This window comes from Odocoileus virginianus, chromosome 10, assembly GCF_023699985.2.
Source record: "Odocoileus virginianus isolate 20LAN1187 ecotype Illinois chromosome 10, Ovbor_1.2, whole genome shotgun sequence".
Taxonomy (NCBI): domain Eukaryota; kingdom Metazoa; phylum Chordata; class Mammalia; order Artiodactyla; family Cervidae; genus Odocoileus; species Odocoileus virginianus.
In genome coordinates, this window is record NC_069683.1 from 22154990 (window position 1) to 22175426 (window position 20437).

The 20437-nt window shown below is 50.5% G+C and overlaps 1 protein-coding gene across 13 annotated transcripts in view; it reads right to left on the minus strand.

Moving 5' to 3' along the window:
* The window catches only part of PRR5L (proline rich 5 like), a 160501-nt gene that overhangs the window by 13154 nt on the left and 126910 nt on the right, over positions 1-20437 (minus strand). For 10 of the 13 annotated variants that reach the window (XM_070473173.1, XM_020904975.2, XM_070473163.1 and 7 more), the window contains 4 exons: positions 20193-20250; positions 15549-15640; positions 11145-11285; positions 7426-7552 (listed from right to left, as the gene is read on the minus strand). In XM_070473173.1, coding sequence (XP_070329274.1) covers positions 7426-7552; positions 11145-11285; positions 15549-15640; positions 20193-20250 — 418 coding nt within the window. Of the gene's footprint in view, positions 1-5776; positions 7120-7425; positions 7553-11144; positions 11286-15548; positions 15641-20192; positions 20251-20437 lie in introns of those variants that run through there. The other 3 variants (XM_070473172.1, XM_020904977.2, XM_070473171.1) reach the window with 3 other exon arrangements.

Below are 20437 nucleotides of genomic sequence, written 5' to 3' on the forward strand. Positions count from 1 at the left end.
CTGGAAGACTCCTAACACATGCCTCTCTCAGCAGAGGATTCCAGGAGGATAAATGAGGGAGGCCTGGCCTCGCTGGTGCTCCCTCCACCCCTGACAGGATAACTAAGGGTGGAGGGGGGGACCTGGTCTCTAAAGGGAGAGAAGACGGCACTCACCAGTCACAGACTGGCCTTGGGTCACTCAGCCCATGCTGCTCTAGTTTACTGTTGGCTCTTCCCATGGATCTGGAGGCCCTGAAACATGCAGTCATCACCTGCAAAGCTCATGCGCCTTGATGGGCATTGTAGTGAGGGTGCCATGCTTATCTGCGAAGTTCTCAGCAGGTCCCATCACTGGATGGTCTTATATGTCCATACATGCACATATGCATATGCACATAAGGGCTTCCCTCGTGGCTCAGCTGCTAAAGAATCCGCCTGCAATGCGGGAGACCTGGGTTCGATCCCTGGGTTGAGAAGATCCCCTGGAGAAGGGAAAGGCTATACCCACTCCAGTATTCTGGCTTAGAGAATTCCATGGACTGTATAGTCCATGGGGTTGCAAAGAGTCGGACACAACTTTTCATATCCACATATGTGTATACACACGTGTGACTATATACACATACACAAATATGTATATACAATGACAAGAGAATAAAATACTAACCCTTAGGACTAAGTCACCATGACTACTGGTTTGGAGCCCCTAGGAGTTGTCTGGTGGTAACAGCAATTATTTCTCAGAACCAGGTCATAACACATAGAATTTAGAGCTTACTGAGTGTCTTCCCATCCATTATCTTACTGTTGAGTCCCAATCTCCCTCTGAAACACTAGGACATCTCTCATCATTCCCATTGTTCAGATAAGGAAGACTGAGGCTTAGCCCAATCCTGTGAAGCCCTAATTGGCAGTGCCCAGACATTCCCTACTACACGCTGCTGTGTCTCAGGCCTCCGTCACCGCCCTTGGGCCAGCCCACTCTCTGAACTCAGGCAGCAGCAAACACTGCCTCCAGCAGTGCCAGATAAGAGGCTGGGTCCTCACGCCCTTCTTTGGGGGAAAAATGATATAGGAGACAAAACGCCAAGGAGCCAACAGGACGGAAGAATCTATGCCAGACGTCGGCAGCGGTCCTCTCTGAAGCATGGGTGCCTCCATGCGCCAAGTCTCACATTTCTAAAATGTCCCCACATTTTTACAATAACCATGTATTACTTTTATGATCACAAAAATCGATAACTATAAAACAGAAGCACCGGAAGAGTTCAAAGAAGCAGGGACCCCATTAAAGAACCATCCTTTAAAAAAAGTGCCCTTGAAAACAATTCATCTTCTCTCCCGCTGCTGTTAAAAGCAAACACTCGAGGTTAGCAGTTGGAAAACCAGGTGGTGGTGGCCCTACAACCAGCCTAGCAGGAAGCTGGACTGGACAGTGAGTGTTTACTACGTGCAAATCGAGGAAGAGGAAAAATCTAGAACAAAGCCTGGGCTCAGGACGTAGGATGAGGTCTGGGGGAGAGATGTGAATGGACACACAGCATCTCTGGAGGAAAGAATTCCTTGGATGGTTTCCATAGTCCCCATGAACTAGCAAGCGGTCTCACATGGGTGCCTGGGTGTCGTCCATCTCTCTCACACTGAGAGTCCAGCAGCCTAAAGGTTCTGGATGGTTCAGCTTGGGCTTTTGCGGAGAGATGGAGCCAGAGGGAGGGTGGCCAGCCTGGAGGAGGGAGTCCCCATGATGCCCACTCCCTTTCAACAAACGTCTTGAGCTTTGTGCAAAAACGTTGTGTTCGCTACAGAGAGCAAAGAGGAGCTTAAATCTGATATGAGGCCCCACACAGGGGCTGGAGCACGGTGGTGGAGGGGAGGTGTGGAAGTTTCAGGAGCAATCATGAGTTGAGAATCTACTATGCACTGTATCCAAACAGGAGGCCTCACTGACATGATCTCCTTCTGATTGCTTTGCAGAAAAGGAAGCTGAGGTTGAGATGCTAAGTCATTTTACAGTCATGGTTAGTGATGAAACTGGGATTCAAGCCCAGGGCTGGTAGCAGAGCCCCTGCTCCTGACCTTCCAGAAGCCGGCACACACATCTGTGCCAAAACCAGGTCAACGCAGCAAATGTCAGGGCAGGGGTACAAGGGAGAGAAGGCTGGGGAATCAGAGGAGGAGGAGTTATGAAGAGGGGTCTTCTCGATGGGCCTGGTCCTTTGAGGGTCAGACAGACTGCCTGGCTGTCTGTTCATTCGTTCCCTCCCTTGGAGGAGAGGTCTACGCCATGCCTGGCCTACAGGGGAGCCACATGCAATGAGTCTAAGGGGGAGACCGACAATAATCAGGCTGTGACTAACACAGCATGGTATGGCCTGGGATGTGGTTTGGGGTCCGTAGAAGGGAAGGGGAGGCACACACAACTCCTCACCTGGGGGTGATTCCACAGGCCCCAGACCATCCTATCTGGGCCCGTAATACAGCTGGTGGCAACCCTGCTGGGGCCCTGCCCAGCGACAGGGCAGCCTCTTTCTCCTCTGTGTTCAGCCCTCCGCAGCTCAGAGACGTTGAGTAACTTACTCCAGGGCACACAGCTGAAGCCCACCCTGGTGGTTTCCACAGCCCTGCTCCCTCTGCGGCCAGCCCCGCCTCTCTTCTTAGGACAGTTCCCTGCCGCTGACCCGGAGGCCGCCAGCTCCTCCTGCTGCCTTCTGGGCACAATGTTCCGGCTCCCAAGCCTGGGTGTGGACACAGCAGAGACCACAGTGGTGGCTGGGCAGTGTGAGTTCCCTGGGCAGACAGTGTGTGCTTGCAAAGCTCCCCAGAACATTCGGAGCCGCCTCCCAGAGAAGAGACCACGGGGGCCTCTTGGGAGGCCTTTAAACTGCATAGTCGGCTTGGAGATAGTCAGCTCGCCACACTGGCTGCTTGCCCTCTTTGCCTTCTTTTTCTTATTTGCATCAGGGAAAGCTGGGCCCTGCCATCCAGAGCAGGAAGTCTCCACAGGGGGTTGGCTGAGCTGTGTCTCCCCCTGGTGCCTAAAAGCTGGCCCCTCCCTGGCGAGGGGGCCCACGGAGAAGCAGCAAGAGGCCTGGGCCCTGCCACCTCCTGGCCTGCTCCTGTGTTTGCTCCTGCCTCACCCCCCCTGGCATTCGTCCCCCTGCTCTGAAGCCAGCCCTGGCAGCTCCTTTCAAACCCCCAGAGAGAAGCAAAGCCCAGAGGAGGCGGTTCTTTGTTAGGGACTCCGTTCCCAGGCCTTTGATCTCCCAGGCTTTCGGCCGGCCCCGCCGGAGTGGCCCCCGTCAGGCGGGTGTTGCAACCCCTGCCCACCAGATCCATGGTGGACGTCTCTCTTTAGGACCTGGCACCTGAAAGTCCATGAATGATGACTGGTCGCGAGGACAGGTTACCGTATCTGGGGGCAAAGGACCCTCCGCCTGGAGACACAATGGAGAGAGATGAGTGGGAGGCCCGGGCCTTTGTGCGGGAGAAACGAGCGCTAACTGAGCCAGGCCTGGAAACCTGGGAAACTGGAAAGGTAGAAATGTGGGCCTGGCCTCTGACAAATTGGCCTGTTGTTGTTTTTTTTTTAAAGATTTCATTATTTTCCTCCTCACCCACGACTCCTTCGGCCCAAGAAAAGTGACACTTTTGGAAGGAAGGACACACACGCTCATTCCATCACGTCCTGGGACTCATTTTTTTCTCTCTGAAGCAAGCCCTGCATAACCATGGGGTGAGGCTTAACTCTCAGACCCACTGGCCTGACCGGCAGGAAGGGAGTCCACCCGTGAGTCCCCAGCTCAACCTGCCTGAGCCCGTGAGCACAGGTGGGGAGCCCCTAGGCGGCCACTTCTCCGGCTCTGGTCACCTACCCCGCGTGGTGACCCTGGGGACAATTCTTACCAATGCAGTCTGAGGTCACGACGGCGTGCATCCCCAGAATCTGGTAGGATGACTACATGCCCAGTGCTTGCTCAGGGCCTGGAAGGTGACAGGCGCTTTGAGATGCCGGACCCAGCTGCCCCTTACCCCTCCCACCGTCAGGCCCAGAGGGGATGTGGGAAAGGCCTCCCGAGATTTCTCACGTCCACTGCCTCGGCCCAGTCTCTCTCTACCTCGGCCGGCTGTCACGACAGGCAGCCACCTCTTCCACAGACAGGAGAGAAGCCTCTGTTCAACTGAGGGAAGACTGAGCCCCAGAGAGTCCTCTCTTTATCTAGAAAGGGGCGCCCTCCATAAGGAAGGGCGCCGTGGTGGCCATTTTAGCTTCTGGTGTCCAGGGGTTGGGGATGATGTCCTGGCCCCGGATACCTCTGGCACTAAGGACCACGTGGACAAGGAATGCCGCCTGCCATACCACTAAACAAAGGATGCCCTGGCCACCAAGCCAGCAGCCACTCTGGACTGTGTGCCCTCGGGGGAATCAGGATGGAGAAGAGCAGGATGCCAGGCCTAGACGTTAGGGTGCGCATCAAAGGACTCTGGGATCGACGTGTGCACGCTGCTATATTCCAAATGGATAACCAACAAGGACCTACTGTATAGCATAGGAACTCTGCTCAAGGTTATGTGGCAGCCTGGATGGGAGGGGAGATTGGGGGAGGATGGATACATGTGTATGTTTGGCTGAGTTCCTTTGCCGTTCACCTGGAACTATCACAACATTGTTAACTGGCTATACTCCAATATAAAAGTTTTTTTTAAAAAGGAGTGATTTCAATGAGCCCAGACTCGCATCTTCCCATATGTAGAAAAGCGCTAAATTCACGAACTTGAGATATCTATTTTTCTCTAATTGATAGGATTCTCTCGTTGGAATAACAATATTCCAACTACCTGGTCTTTGTTGCAAAAACTTCTATATATCCGAGCCTCCCCCTCCCCTCTTTGGAACAGTCCTCCAGAGCAATCTGACAGGCTGTCTTCTGTGCTTAAGTACTTAGGTTGTCCATTGACTAAAACATAATTCTCAGTTTTTAGGGTGTACATTTTTTTCAGTCAACAACTGAGAAGGAAGGACCAGCTTCTCCGCGGTTCCCCAGCGCCATCCGTCACCTCTTGGAGCTGACAGGGCAGGTGGGGAGCGAGTGGAGTGCGGGAGAACAGTTGGCCAAGGGCAAAGAGCTGGGGGCTTTGAAAGCCTGTCTCCAACAGCCAAGCGACCTTGACCTCCGTTTGCCTCACCTGTGAATGGGAACATGTTATCCAGCCCAGCCTGCACAGTGCCCAGGATGAGGTCCATGTCCCAGGGCTTCCCCTGCCATCAGCCACTCTGCAACTCTAAAGCTCTCTCAGTTCCTCAAACGATGCACCCTCCTGCTCCCCACCTGCCTCCCCATAACCGCAAAAGCCTCCCAGAGATCTTTCCCTTTGCCTGGTCAATCTCCCCCCCCCACTGACTCTCAGCCAACTTGTATCCATCCTCCGGGCCCCTTTGCAGGGATCACCTCCTCCAGGGTGTCTTCCCTGACTGCCCAGTCCAGGTGCAGTCCTCTGCTGTGGGCCCTGGACTCCCCTCTGGGAGCACTTGTACTCTGATGAGTCATCATCTCGTGTTTGTGACTTCCTCATTGGTCCCTGTGCCAGAGGGCAGGGGTGGGTCGGTTTTGTCACAGATATCACCTGCAGCACCTCACAAGGTGCCAGGGACAGGCTCTTCTAAGTACACATTTGTTGAAATAATAATATAATTAAAAAAGTAATCAAAAGAACGTCATTTCCTCCCCTCTTGGGCTCTACTGTGACAACGCCCAGAGACAAGGACCATCCTTGGCACAAGAATAAAACCTCAGGCCTTTGATTACAATTTGATGAAAGTATGTATTAGTCTTATTATAGCTGAAAAGTTGAAGGCATCCCCTCTTAGACTGAGTCCTCACTGAACAAACTTCCAAATCTACTCGTGTTCCCGGCTCCTGGCCCAGCAGATGGTGGGGTCCCTGCCATGGCCCGGCTAACCCACTGGCATGTTGACATCTCTCTGGATCCTCCCGCCCCAAACTCAGGGGCCAGCTGGCCTGCCCAGAGCAGGAAGGTGGCGCCCAGCCCTCCTCACAGGGAGGGTAGGGTACTGTTTTCCTTTAGCCGGCTTTTGCCAGCTCCTGGGTGGAATCAGGGAAGGAGGGAGGGAGGGAGGGAGGGTGGAGGACCAGGCAGGCAGAAGACTGGGGCCAGCACGCTCAGATTTGTGGTGACTGTGGTTAAACCGGTGTCTCCAGAGAAACATGAAGGGGCCCTAAAAACTGCGGCAAGCCCTGCTTTCTTCTGCAGACGGGAGGCCCGGGAAGGGGCGGGAAGCTTGCTGGAGGCTGCTCCTCCCCTCTTTTCTTTGAAGCTCAGCTCTGTCTCCATTCAAGCAAGAAGAGGGGATAGAAGGTTTCAAATTCGGGAAATCCCTTTCCACCTCTGCACCTGTGTGTTGCTGCTGGTCACCCAGCTGCGGGTACCACCCATCCATCCAACAAATAGTTTCTGACTGTCTACTCTATGCCAGGGCTTCCCAGGTGGCATAGTAGTAAAGAATCTGCTTGCTAATGCAGGAGACGCAAGAGATGCAGGTTCAATTGCTGGGGTCGGGAAGATCCCCTGGAGTAGGAAATGGAAACCCACTCCATTGCTGGGACAGAGGAGCCTGATGGGCTATAGTTTAGGGGTCACAAAGAGTCAGACGTGACTTAGCGACTGAGTATGCACACATACTGTATTGCCAGGCACCAGCTTGGCTGCTGAAGTTAGAACCACAAACCAAAAGTTCCTGCATTGGGGGGGAGGGTGCTTCCATTTCAGACAGTAACTAAGGAATACCTTTTATGATAGTCTACAGCTATTTCCCCATCTAGACCGTAGTCTCACTGAGAGAAGGAACAGACCCATTTCATCTCTAGATTCTCCGGGGTGACTAGTACAGAGCCTGAATTTTAGCTTGGCAGCCACTGAAAGAGGCCTCAGTGGGATTTGTCCCCCAGCCCAGGAGCCCCTGTCTTGCACGTACGTGCAGGCTCTGGCGGTACCTACAGGAATGCAGTGGGCAGCCAGCAGCTGATCTCCAGCCACACACCCGGTAAGCTGGCTTCACGTTTTCATCCATTCTCAAAAGGAAATTCATCACTGGGGGTTCTTCCAGTCATGAGGGGGTGGGCTGCAGTCAGGCATGGTTTTTGGTATCAGATACAGGTAACACTGCAAGCACCACAACAGATCAAAGCCACGGATCAAAGGTGTGAATCAGACAAGCACCACCACAGAAGTTCGGTATCAGTTTGGAATCGCCAAGCGGGGAGGTTACTGCAACCACCAGGCCAGAGGGAAACACGAGCAGTGAGCGTGCAGAGGTCTGCAGGGCCCACGTGGGAAGCAAAGGGCTTGGCAGATCATCAGGGCTCAGGGAAACATAACTGGTACCAGTCACCGAGGCTCCTGGCAGCTTGAGAGCCAGCGCCCTTACCCAATGCGTACGTGGGGCCTGAGAGGCCACGGTCCTCGCTGATGGCAAGGAAGGGAGAAACCACCTGCTTCACCAGCTCCTCCAGCTGCAAATAACCCTCACTTGGGCCTGTGGGCTCGTGAACACTCTGGAAATAAACACCCAAGAGAGACAGAGGTCAGTCCAAGTCACCATGGCCAGCGGATTCTGGCTGCCCTCCCACTACATTCAAGGCAGGCTGTATCCTTGTGGCTGAATGAAGGAAACCCAGTCTTGGAGCCCCAGGCACTGGTCCTGGGTGGCGGTGATCAGAACTGTGCATAGAGCGCACCCTGGCCTCTGCGGTGGGATCCTGTCCCAAAGCAGGGCCAGCGGGACTGTCCCCACCCCAGCTCCAGGGCTGAGGTCTGACTGGTCCCAACCACAGCCAGCTCATCCTCTCCGCCACAGTAACTGTTCCACACCAGGCACACAGGAGCTTTATAGAAGCACTTTATATGTTTCATAGCACCTGCCAACAACGCTCACCATCCCCCCTTTCAAACACAAGGAAAGTTAAGACTCGGAAAGCTTATGTAACTTGCCCAGGAAAATACAGCTGGTAAGTGGCCAAAACCCGGGACTGGCACACAAGCTGCCTGGCTCTGAGCCCATTTTACTGCTCCTTGTTAACAGGCTAGAAAAGAAAGGGGGAGAGAATCTGGAAAAGACCAGAAGAACGGTAGAAGAAAGGGAGCATCACTGTGGACTAGACACACATTTAGTACCAAGATGAAGGGTCAGTTCAAAAGGACAGGAGCTCTTGGAGCTACAAGGAGCTGGAAAGTCATTGAGGTTTTCTAGAAAACCAGCTAACTCTGAAGGAATTCAATTTCTTACTGGAAAGGTGTGGAAGCCATGTGTTTGTGTGGAGGGTGTACAAGAGAGCAAGGCTTTTGTGAACGCTGTGCTCAGCCCAAAGGGCCAGCTGTCAAAATCTCAAAGCAGAATAGATTTTAAATCACTCTCGTTTGAAAAGAGAAAACTCTCCCCTGCACTGGAGTTTAGGAGCTGGGGCCAAGAAGCGGGAGGGGCCAGTCCTACAGGTTGTATGGAGACCCCTGGGTGAAGTGCAAGCTCCAAGGAAACTGGCTGATGTGGTAGCTTGCCAGCTCCATCACAGTGAGATGGAGGCGGCTGGGGGCAGTGGGAGGGAGGGGTGGCTTACTGAAACCAAAAGGAAGGCCGAGGAGGGGGCTATGAGGCAGAAGACTTGGCGGTCAGGACCAGGAAGGGGTCAGAACTGATGCAGAGGAAATGGGAGTGGGGTGGTCTGGCGCTTGAGGGGGCTGCTAATGGGAGAAGACCTGACGGTTTTTCATGTCCCTCAGCAATAGCAGAAGCACTGGGAAAGGCCAGCAAGATGCCTCGCTTGATACTCAACAAGGACCTACTGTAGGGCACAGGGAACTTTACTCAGTACTCTGTAATGACCTACATGAGAAACTGACCTGAAACATAAGAGAGTCATGTACATGTGTAACTGAATCACTCTGCAGTACCCCTGAAAGTAACACAACACTATAAATCAACTGTACTGCAATATGAAACAAAAATTAAAAAAAACAAAAACAGGTGGAATTTCAGAACTACTAAAATGTGTACTGTGCTAAGTCACTCAGTCGTGTCCGACTCTGCAAACCATGGATTGTAGCCTGCAAGGCTTCTCTGCCATAGAATCCTCTGGGCCAAGAATACTGGAATGGGTTGCGATTTCCTTCTCCAAGGGATCTTCCCAACCTAGGGATCAAACCTGGGTCTCCTGCCTGGGCAGGTGGTTTCTTTACTACTAGCAATACAGTGGCACCCCAGTCCAGTACTCTTGCCTGGAAAATCCCATGGACGGAGGAGCCTGGTAGGCTGCAGTCCATGGGGTCACTAAGAGTCGGACACGACTGAGCGACTTCACTTTCAGTTTTCACTTTCATGCATTGGAGAAGGAAATGGCAACCCACTCCAGTGTTCTTGCCTGGAGAATCCCAGGGACGGGGGAGCCTGGTGGGCTGCCGTCTATGGGGTCCCACAGAGTTGGACACGACTGACGTGACTTAGCAGCAGCAGCAGCAGCAGCAGCAATATAGTATTACAAAAACTTTTCTTTGTTAAAAAAAAAAGTAACTATCACAACTACCTACAGAATTACATGTTGAGAAAAGAAAGGCTTCACTTAGAAAGGCACAGGAGACTCTCCACAAGGGTGAGGGGATCCTCGGGGAGCAGAAGGGAGAGGGGAGCCTTATTCATGCTCCCAGAGACCCACCCGCAGCCTCAAAAGTAGAGCGGTTTCAGCCCCAAAACCACCTTGGTTGGGTTTCAGAGCTGAGGACACTTTTATCTCATTTTCTTCACACCTTGATATTTCTCATCTGCCTTCTCCCCACAAGACTCTTCCGCTCTATGATTCCTAAGCGCTAAACGAGAGGGATGCAGAGCAAGGAGAAGAGGCAAGAAGTGGGAGGAAAATTCTGAGCTGCATGGTTTTCTCCCTGGGCAGAGAACCAGACCTGCACACAGCCCTCTGGGAAGGAGCTGCCCTTGGCTTGGCTGCTGCGCTGGCTATGTATTTGCAAGGCTCAGCACAAGATGAAAATGTGGGGTCCCTTGTTCAAAAATAAAGAATTTCCAGATGGTGATGAAAAGTGAAAGTGTTAGTCGCTCAGTCGTGTCTGACTCTTTGCGACCCTATGGACTGTAGCCCGCCAGGCTCCTCTGTCCATGGGATTGTCCCGTCAAGAATACTGGAGCAGGCAGCCATTCCCTTCTCCAGGGGGTCTTCCCAACCCAGAGATGGAACCTGGGTCTCCTGCATTGCAGGCAGATTCTTTACCATCTGAGCCATCAGCGAGGAGAATTAAACCCAGCATGGGATCCTGCTGGTGGGGGGGAGCGGGGAAGGACCCTGAGGCACCGGCCAGCAGGGGGCACAACAGCTTGATTGGGCGGGTCCCCTCAGAAGGGACCATTCTGGCACAGTCTCAGACCTGCCTGCGCCTGCCAGGGAGAACGGGTCTCCAGGGTGGTCAAAGTCTCTGGTTCAGCCTCTTCCTGGACAGCCTAAGGATAGGACCTCACAACCCATGGGAGGAAAAGTTGAGCCCCTTGTATGTTTTGAGGAGGGAGGGGTTGGTTCAGGGCCATGTTGGAAATGCACTGGGAAAGAGAAATGACTCTTCTCTCTGTGGGAGAGGTAGGCAGGGAAAAACCAGCCCTAGATCTCTTGCCGCTGTGGCCAGTGGGGGGCCAGGCAGAGAAAACAGCAGTTCTAGCTACTGGGGCTCAGCTTCCCTGCGGCGGGGATGGTCTGAGGGCAGTACAACCTGCACGTTTCCTTTAGATTCAGAAGCTGCCACCCCTGCCACCCAGAGTTAGTCCTGGGCTGGGGAAAGACCCACCTTTGCCATTGTCACACCCCCAGCCTCTGGCTTCCTGGCTCCTAGAGGGTAGAAGAATGTGTCCCAGGAGGCCCTCAGGGAAATGATGTCAAATTCCCCTTGTTAAAGGGACCATCACTTGTGGGGCAGCTCCAGGTGTCCTGGGAGACGGCGGGAGGAGAGGGACCTTGACAGTGCTCGCTGCAAGCACAGCAAATGGACAAAGGAGCTGGAACGTGCCCGATGACACTAGAGGACACGGAACCGAGCCAGGGTGCTCCAGCCACAGGGGCCCTCGCCCACGCCCCGTCATGCTCCGTCGCGCCTCACCTGCAGGACGAGCAACATCTGGACGATGGACGAGGGCAGCTGGGGCTGCGCCAGCAGCAGCAAGTCCTCCAGCTTCACCTTCAGCAGCACCAGGTCGCGGAAGCCCAGCAGGGAAATCTGGCGGATGGTCAGCTCCTGGCCCTGGCGGGACAGAAGAGGCAGCGGTGGGAGGTGAGAGCGCGTGGGACCTGCCACCAACCACGTGGGGCCGGGGCCACGATCGGAGGGGTGGGACCAGCACCTCCAAGGCCCAGGGGGGCTGTCGAAGAGTAGAATATTTGACCCCTGTTCCTTCAGAATGAAAGCTTCGTTTAAGATAAGGTATGACTCATGGGTTTGAAAAGATCCATGCACCCTAATATTCATAGCAGTGTTATTTACAATAGCTGCGACATGGAAACAAGCTAAATGGCCACAGGCAGGTGGCTGGATAAAGAAGATGTGTACACACACACACAACGGAATACTACTCAGCCAGAACAAGAATGGAATTTTGCCATTTGCAACAACAAGGATAAATCTGGAGGGTATTTATGCTAGATGAAATCAGTCAGAGAGATAAAGACAAATGCTGTAGCTTATCACTTACAAAACAAACTAATGAATATAACAAAACAGAAACAGACTCAGAGAATAAACTAGTGGTTACTAGTGAGGAGAGGGAAGGGGGCAGGGGTAACATAGGGGTAGACGATGAACAGGTACAAGCTACTAGGTATAAAGTAAATAAGCTATAAGGATATATTGTACAGCACAGGGAATATGGCCAATATCTTACAATAACTTCAAATGGAGTGCACTCTATAGAAACATTGAATCACTGTGTTGTAAACTAATATTGTATCATTGTAAATTAATACTGTAAATCAATTATACGTCGATAAAAAAAGTAAATGCTGAAATGCTCAATCTGCTTAAATGACCCAAAGGTGATACAAGACACATATATTGAGGGTCGTGCTGTGCCGTGAGTGGTCAGGAAGGAGAAAGAGGAGGAGAAACAAGAGGAAAGATAGCACCTCCCTACACTCAAGGCTGTGTCCTCAGCTTCATCCATTAAATATTTGTGAACCTATCATATGCCAGGCAAAGAAGGAAATACAGGACCTGTTAAGACCCTTCTGCAAACGCAGGTAACATAGGAAGAAAAATCACTGAAGATGTAGAAGAAAATGACTTGTTCAACCACGTAGATAGCGGCTGAGGATGAAAACAGTGACTGATAATCGTAAGAGCTGACCCTCATGTTAGTAAGGCTAAGTAAGACCCTTATCTCTGACCATATGCTGGGCTTGATTCTCAATATGCTAGATATAAATGGCACATTTAATCCTCATGACCACTTCTGAGATAGATACTGTAATAAAACCCAATCCACAGAAGAAAAACCCTATACCCAGACTGACAGGAATTTACTCAAGGTAGAGCTGGATCTCAAAGATAAACTATTTGATTCTAGAGCTCCTACAGCCTCCCAAAACAGAAAGGGAAAGGAGGGCCCATTCCCAGACTCTCCTTTGCACACATGTACACAGCACATATGCCCAATTGGCTGGTCTTAGAGATGAGATATCATCAGGGTATCCTCCCAAAGAGTTGTAGCCTCCCATTCCTCAAGTTGGCCAAGATTGAGGAAATACTGCACTTCCTATAACTCCTCAGGGTTTACAGAAACACGGGCAAGAGTGGTTTTGCCATTCTCACAGCCCCCTACTCTCCAGTCCCAAAGAGATACACCCCACCCACACCTCACAGGCTCAGTTTAACCAATCCTTCTCTTAAAATTTTTTTCTTTAGTTCTAAGTTTTTTTTTTTTCTTTCTTTTTTTTTTTTTTTTTTTTTGCTGCTTGAAACAAGCAGGATCTTAGTTCCCTGACCAGAGATCGAACCCATGCCCCTGCAGTGGAAGCATAGAGTCTTAACCACGGACCACCAGGGAAATCCCTAACCACTCCTTCGTGATTGCCTTCCCCGGCCACTGCCAATGGCGGTGGTCCCCCCACCTTTCCCGAGGTCCTACAATTTCTATTCTTTGCACCACATCTTAGCACTCATCACTGATTGCCTGTCTCATAGGTGTCTATGCCCTTGCTTCTTCTCCAGGACTCCATTCACTCTATAAGGTAGAAAAAGGCAGGCAAGTTTCCACACTCAAACACCTTTATCCAGTGAGGAAGCAGGTCTCACACAGACACTTACGCAGCAAGTTAGTGTCTAGACTAACAGACACCCCGAGGGTGTTATTACCAGTAGTGAGAGCCCAGGGGTTCTCCAAGTGGGGTATTTGCATCAGAAGCAGCACTTGGGAAATTGTGGGCGGGAGAGGTAGATGGGGCAACAGCATATGTTGCCACATCTTGCAGTTTTTCTCTTTTTTTTTTGACACAGTAACAGATTTTATTTTCTTGGGCTCCAAAATCACTGTGGACAGTGACTGCAGCCATGAAATTAAAAGATACTTGCTCCGCAGTTCTTCTTTAAAAAAAAAAAAATTTTTTTTTTTATTTAATTATTTAGCTGCTCTGGGTCTTAGTTACAGCATGCACAATCTTCACTCTTCATTGCTGCATGCAGGGATCGTTAGCTGTGGCATGTGAATACTTAGTTGCGGCATAAGGGATCTAGTTCCCTGACCAGGGACTGTATCCTGGCCCCCCACATTAGGAGCATGGAGTCTTAGCCTCTGGACTACCAAGGAAGTCCCAGATCTCACAGTTTTTTAAGAGAAGCAGGACAGTGTCATCCTCAGATTCACACAACTGGGCTCCTGCCTGAATCTGGGGCTAAGGGAGCCCTTCTTGACCCTCTAATACCAGAGCCAAGCCCCTCAGCTTCCTCACTTCCCACTCTAACTCCATCTAGTGGGGAATTCCCTGGCAGTCCAATGAGTAAGTCTCTGAGCCTCCACTGCAGGGGGCGAGGGTTTGATCCCTGGTCCCCTGGTCAAGGAACTAAGATCCTGCATGTCTTGAGGCACGATCAAAAAAAGAAAATACCCATCTGGGTATCTCTATCTGGGAATTCCCTGCCTACACAGTCCTAAGAGGGACCTACGTCTATACCCCTTCTCCACTAGGGCTGCCAAATAAACCAGAGGCTGTCCAGTTACATTTGAATAACTTTCTAGTATAAGTACGTCCCAAATATTGCATTGTTCATTGTTCACCTGAAATTTAACTCAGCATCCTGCAGGTCAATTTGCGCTATCTAGCAACCCTGCCTCCCAGGCGTGTCATCTTAAGACCCACTGCTGGCCAAGGAGTGAGTATTGCACCAAAGGGAAAAGTCTATAGACTCAGAGGGTGAGCCATCCAAAGAAAGGCTATAAATCCTCTCGTGGGGCGCAGCGGGGAGCCAAGGATGGGATGAAAAGAGCAGTAGGCTGCAGTCCACACGCTTCTACTGGAATTGTTAGGGGCAAACTGGAATTGGAAAATGGGACTCTAAAGGTATAATCTCCTGATTTTAAAATATTTGACATGTATTTTAAAAAATCCAGAATTCCTTTAAAACAGCATTCAGAGCAAACAAAGCCCGTGGGCCCTTACCTCCGGTACAAGGTAATTCCTACCAATGGCTTCACATCTAATCTAACCTGATTACATGCGAACCTTAACCCCAATGGGAAGAGCTACTGTGGGCACACAGCAACGGAAGCGTATGACAGACACGTACACTTTGGAGAAGAACATCTAGTGGTTAGTCTGCCTGGGGGCGTGTCCCTTCTGACCAACCCTGTTCTCGGCCCCTGCAGGAGGGAAGAGGGAAACCATCACAGGGTAGAAATGAGCTGAGCTCGCGGAATAAGCAGCAGAAGAGAGGCTGTTGTCTCCTGCTCTAAACTCGTCATTCCGCAGGAGATGAAACGCAGCCAAGCTCAGAGACGGGAACGAGTTTGCCCATACTCAACTACGGATTCCCAGTCCGCAGTTCTTTCTGCTACACCATGGGCCTTCTCATCTTCAGGAAATCGCTTATAGAGGGCAAGGAACACTACTCCTTTCCCGGAATTTGGGAGTCACAGGAAACTTGCCAGACAACTGTGCGTCAAAGAAAGTGGGGAGGGGAAAAAAGGAAAGGAAAGGGGAAAAAGTCTCCTTCCCCCATCTTCCCTTACTTCTGAAAAGTAAGAAGCAACAAACCACTCTAAGAAGATACAGACATACTCAAAACCAAGAGGGAGCCTACAAATTGCTATGTATGCAGGCACTGTTTGCTGCTTGAGGTCAGATGCTAAATATAGAACAGAGTGCCCTCCAAAGATGGCCGAGGTCCTAATCCAACTCAGGCAGTGCCCAGGCTCCTGGCTTTCCCCCATTCGCTGGCAGGCCCCAGGGGGACACCAGTCAAGGAGTAAGACAGACTGCCCAGGCCGGCAGGAGGTCGTTCCCCAGTGAGACTGACCTGAACTGGATAGAATATGGCCTGCAGGGTGGGGAGAGTCTCAGTGAAGAAGTGGTCCCAGACTTCAGCCAGAACCTCAATGCGATTTTCACCTACATGAGGGCGAGAAGATGGGAGGGGAGAAAGAAAGAAAAGAATGTGGTCATTACTCACAGGAGTGGTTGGGAGGCAGTTCCTAGTCAAATGGAGCACAGGCGGGGATGTTGTGGGGGAAAGCGCATAACCTACATTGGATCTCTAAGTGACTACAGCAAACATGGAATTGGATGGGAAGATGATCAAGAATATGCAAATATGCCTTCTCTCCCTTCATCCACAAAAGGGAGCTGAATTTTGAAAAGCACATAATAATTACAGTCATCATGAGAATGGTTACAACATGATCAGGCCCTGTGCTAGACTATTTATCTATAAGCAATCTCATGAACGGACGCTATTACCCTGCTTTACAGCTCAGACGTGCCAGGTATCTGGGCTCAAAGGAACACAGGTAGAAGGCCAAGCTGGGATTCCAGAACCCATGTTCTTGTCAATAGAATCCAGCAAGATCAAGTGCACAGTTATATATTATCTTTTTCATTTTGCAATCATTAAGACCCTGGTTTTTCAGTCTAGATTTGAGCTATCACTTGAGAAAGATGGAAGGAAGACTTAGAAACTATCACCTCCACCCACTAGACTTAGAAACTATCACCTCCACCCACTGTAACCGGAAGGGCATTACACTCTGAATGGTCACCTGCAAAACACAGCCACCACCTGACGCCGTGTCTATCCACACCCCTGGGATCAGGAAGCCCGAGTCCTGGCCAAGTGTGTCCCCCAGGCTAGCTGGACACAGATCACCCAACACCGGAAGGCTGTTTGAGGAACTTTGCACCTGTAGGAAAGGCAGGCACTGGCCGAGGGGAGTCTGCACGGCGGCTGCTGTTTAGTGACCTAGATAACAGAGCTGACTGGGAACTGTCTCTGCCCAGCTGAGGCAGGGAAACTGGGTCAGCCAAGATTAGACACTGAGAGATGCGTCTGGCAACACGTTGCCAGATCCACTGAACAGATCTTGAAAGATTCACTTAGCGATGTCCATCTATTAGTTTAACGGACAACAAAAGCAGTGGCTGGGAGAGAGAACAGAATGAAGCCATGACTTTAGCTGGCAGGACCAAAGATGTGCCGATTTTAAAAGGTCAGAGTGAAATACACCAGAATGCAAATCCATAACACCCTCTACTCTCCTTTGTAATTAGCCAAGAACTAATTACACTCTGTTGGAATCACTCATTCACTTCTCTGTCTCCTCCACTAGAACGGGAATAAAGGCACCGGCCTTGTCTTCCTGCTCACCTTTCTATTTCCAGTGCTTAGCATGGTGCCAGACACATTGGTAATTCACTGTTTGGAAATCTTTGATTGAATGAATGGGAAGTATTGAGTGTACAGGTTTCTGTAAATGCCAGGGCTGGTGAGTGGGAGGAGGTTACCTTTTAACCCAAATATGGGACAGGACAGGGAAGGCAGGACTTAACAGTCAGCTCCAACATTTTCCTTTGCTCTTAGATAAAGAAAACCACACCATGGCAACCCGGCTGGGGAGAGTCTGTTTCCTGCTTCTGTATCTTCATCCTCTTCTGAATTCCCCTTCTATGTGAATTTTATTTTAGTCCCTTATACTCACATCCTCCCTCCACGCCACAGGGCTTTTGCACATGCTAGTTCCTTTGTCAAGACTATTCTCTGCCTTCTCTCTTTGCCTAACCTACATCTGTTTATCTTCATAAACTGATGAAGTGTTCATCTTCTTCGTAGCTTCACTTCCACAGGAAAGTCTCCCCCATTGGTCAAACTCCCCTGTTATGGATTGTATTCTTAGTACTTGTCTCAATTATGGTTTTATATTTGGTGGTGATTTGATTAATACATGTCTCCACTACCAGGTTGTGAGCACCTTCAAGACTCGTAATCCTATGAAGTTTTGCTCATCACTGTGTTCTTGGCACCTAGCAAAGTACCTGGTATAGTAGATAATCAATAAATGTCTGAATGAATCAATCAGTCACCATCCTCTTTTCAAAGGCAGGTTTGCTAGTTCACTGCAGGGAGGAGCCAGGAAATCAAGAGGACAGTCTGAAACATTAGGTCATGCTGGTGCCTAAAACCAGCATGGACCCCAACACTTGGACAGAATCTCTCAAAGGAGAAAAGGCTGTGCCAGCTCCTTTACTGACGGCCCTTACCCTGAGCCTTCCATCACAGAGACAAGCAGAGGCCCTGCCGACTAGAAGGATGGGACAGAAAAGCCTGCTGCTCAGTGCTGCTCCTACTTTCTCCCCTTCAGGTCCCAGACGGAATACTCATGGCACATGCAGTCATCATTCAACCTGGCGACAGGAAGGTGCCTCTCCTGGGCACCTGGGTCTAATTGTCAGCTGTAAACTTCAGAGAGGAATGGAGGTTTTGGAAAGTGTTCAGAGAAGAACATCAGAGAGACAAGCTAAACAGGGTAGCCTGGGGAGAAAAGAGTTAATGGGAGGAGGTGACTCCACCTCCAAGAACAGCCCCCAAGTCGAGGGCTTAGTCCTCTACAAAGATGAAAGGGGTCTGAATGGAAGCTTCTATTAAAAACTATCTTATTTAAAACTGTCCTCTAATTGCCACAGAGGTTTAGATCACCAGAGGTATACAGAATAAGTCTGAGAAATTCTTCCAAGGTCACTAAAGCTCTAGAAAAGATTACTGATACTAACAAGGCATATTCTGCCTACAAAATAGAACCACAGAGCTAGGGGCTGCCTCTGTCCCTTCTGCAGTCAGGATGGATGAGTACAAGCCAGGTTATTCAATGATGGATTCCAAACTTGATTTTATAGCAAAACACTTTCATCCAAATAAAATCTTTCTTGGAGTTATAACATACAAAATTAACATGCAGAGATGTTCTGGTTGAAGATGTAAGAGCACCTTCACTGTTCAGAAAGGACCCTGCCACCTAACCCCCAGGACAAGAAGGGACCCAACAAGAACATCCTGACCCACTGCCCTCCAGCTGCACTTTGGAGCAGAAACACAGACACTTGGATGCCCTTGTTTCTCCTATCAAGCTCTGTGCCTGAATTTTCACTCTGAATGTAGCTATGTTGAGTGTCACCCGGGCGAGAGACCATCAACTTTCCCTTTTAAGGGCCCTTGAATCTCTGGTTTTGCTCAGGATCTTGTTCTAACTCTGGTTATCCACATTTCCAGGAGCATGAAATAACTCTCCAAATGACTTACAACGTGGTCAAAGACCTGGAAGCCACCCACCTTTCATGCCTGGGGTACTAGCCTCACTCCAAAATGCAAAAAGGCCATGAAGCTCTCAATGTAATTGCATTCGAGGGAAACAAGGCTGTAGGTTCAGTCAACTCTTGAGTAGACAGGTTAATTTGGAACCTCTGGTTTTTGCAGTTTTGGTGAGCACTCACTGTGTGCCGGGCCCTGGGACTTTCCAGGGTCAGTTTCTCATTTTTCTTCCTATTTTGTCTTTCTAGAAGACACGACACTGTACACAAGTGTCTTTCCCAGAGAAGGGGAAGAGAAAAAGAGATGGTCTACTGCCTAATGCGTCTGAATCTAGAAGTAAACTTGACCAACAGATAGAAGTTTCGAGGCTGGAGAAGGAAAAAAAAAGGAACCAGTGTGCATACCTACTATGTGCCAGGGACAGCACTATGCTGGTTCTACTCCTTACATCCCCTATAACCCCTAGCTCCATTTTATCATTTTAAAAATTATTGGAAAAATCAAGACTCAAAGAGGTGAGAAACTCACTAAAAGTCACCCAAGAAGTAGGTGGCAAGCTACAGTCAGGATCCACGTTGACGGGAGCTGACAGTAACCATCAGCGGAGCCAAGGGGTCTATCGGCCAGCTCTTGCCTTCATCCCAGCTCCCAGCTCCATTCAATGCCTTTCTATCGGTTAGACTCCAGAATCTTTTAAGGCTGGGGAAATGTTCTTTTGCTTCTTAAATCTTACCCCACTGAGTGGGTGCCTGTTTAGTCTCCCTCAAATGAGTGGACCACCTGACAGATACGACCTCAAGAAACAGTGAAAGTCTGCTCAGTCTTGTCTGACTCTTTGTGACCCCATAGACTGCAGCCTGCCAGGCTCCTCTGTCCATGGAATTCTCTAGGCCAGAATACTGGAGTGGGTAGCTGTTCCCTTCTCCAGGGGATCTTCCCAATCCAGGGATCGAACCCAGGTCTCCCACACAGCAGGCGGATTCTTTACCAGCTGAGCCACCAGGGGAAGCCCTGAGAAACAGTACAAAGGTCAATAGGAAATAGCCTGGATCAGACCAGAGGGAACAGGATCCACAATATAATGTATTCCTTCAAAGGTGACCCCTGGCAGCATCTTGTGAAACCCAGCCCTTAATGGGGTCTCCCAAGAGGCCACCCTAATTCCCCCTCATTTCTCAAACAGTCTGACTTGCACCGCCAGGAGTGGCTGACTCAAACTGAAACGCTGCCGCCTAGCTGGAGAAGAGGCGGCTGGGGTGACTCACGTGCTTGGAGCCTGCCTCTCTCAGACAGACTCACTTCAGCTGTCCAAGCATCAAAGGCTGAGTCAGAGTTCCCGCCAGACGGGGGCTGCCTTGTACTTGCCTTCACACAGCTTGATCTTCTCCTCCACGAACAGCAGTCCTTTTGCTAGAAGCTGGTTCTGCCGGAAGAGAACAGAGGACAGAGACTTCACTGCGTGACTAGCCCTTGTCCACTCCAGGCGGGTGAAGGCGTGGAGTTCTAGGCACTTGGCCACTGTCATGCCTCCAGGCTAAAGATGCCTTCGGTCCTCTAGGAAGGCTGAGGCTTCGGGAGGAGTCAGTGAGGCAGCCCGTCACAGAGGAAGG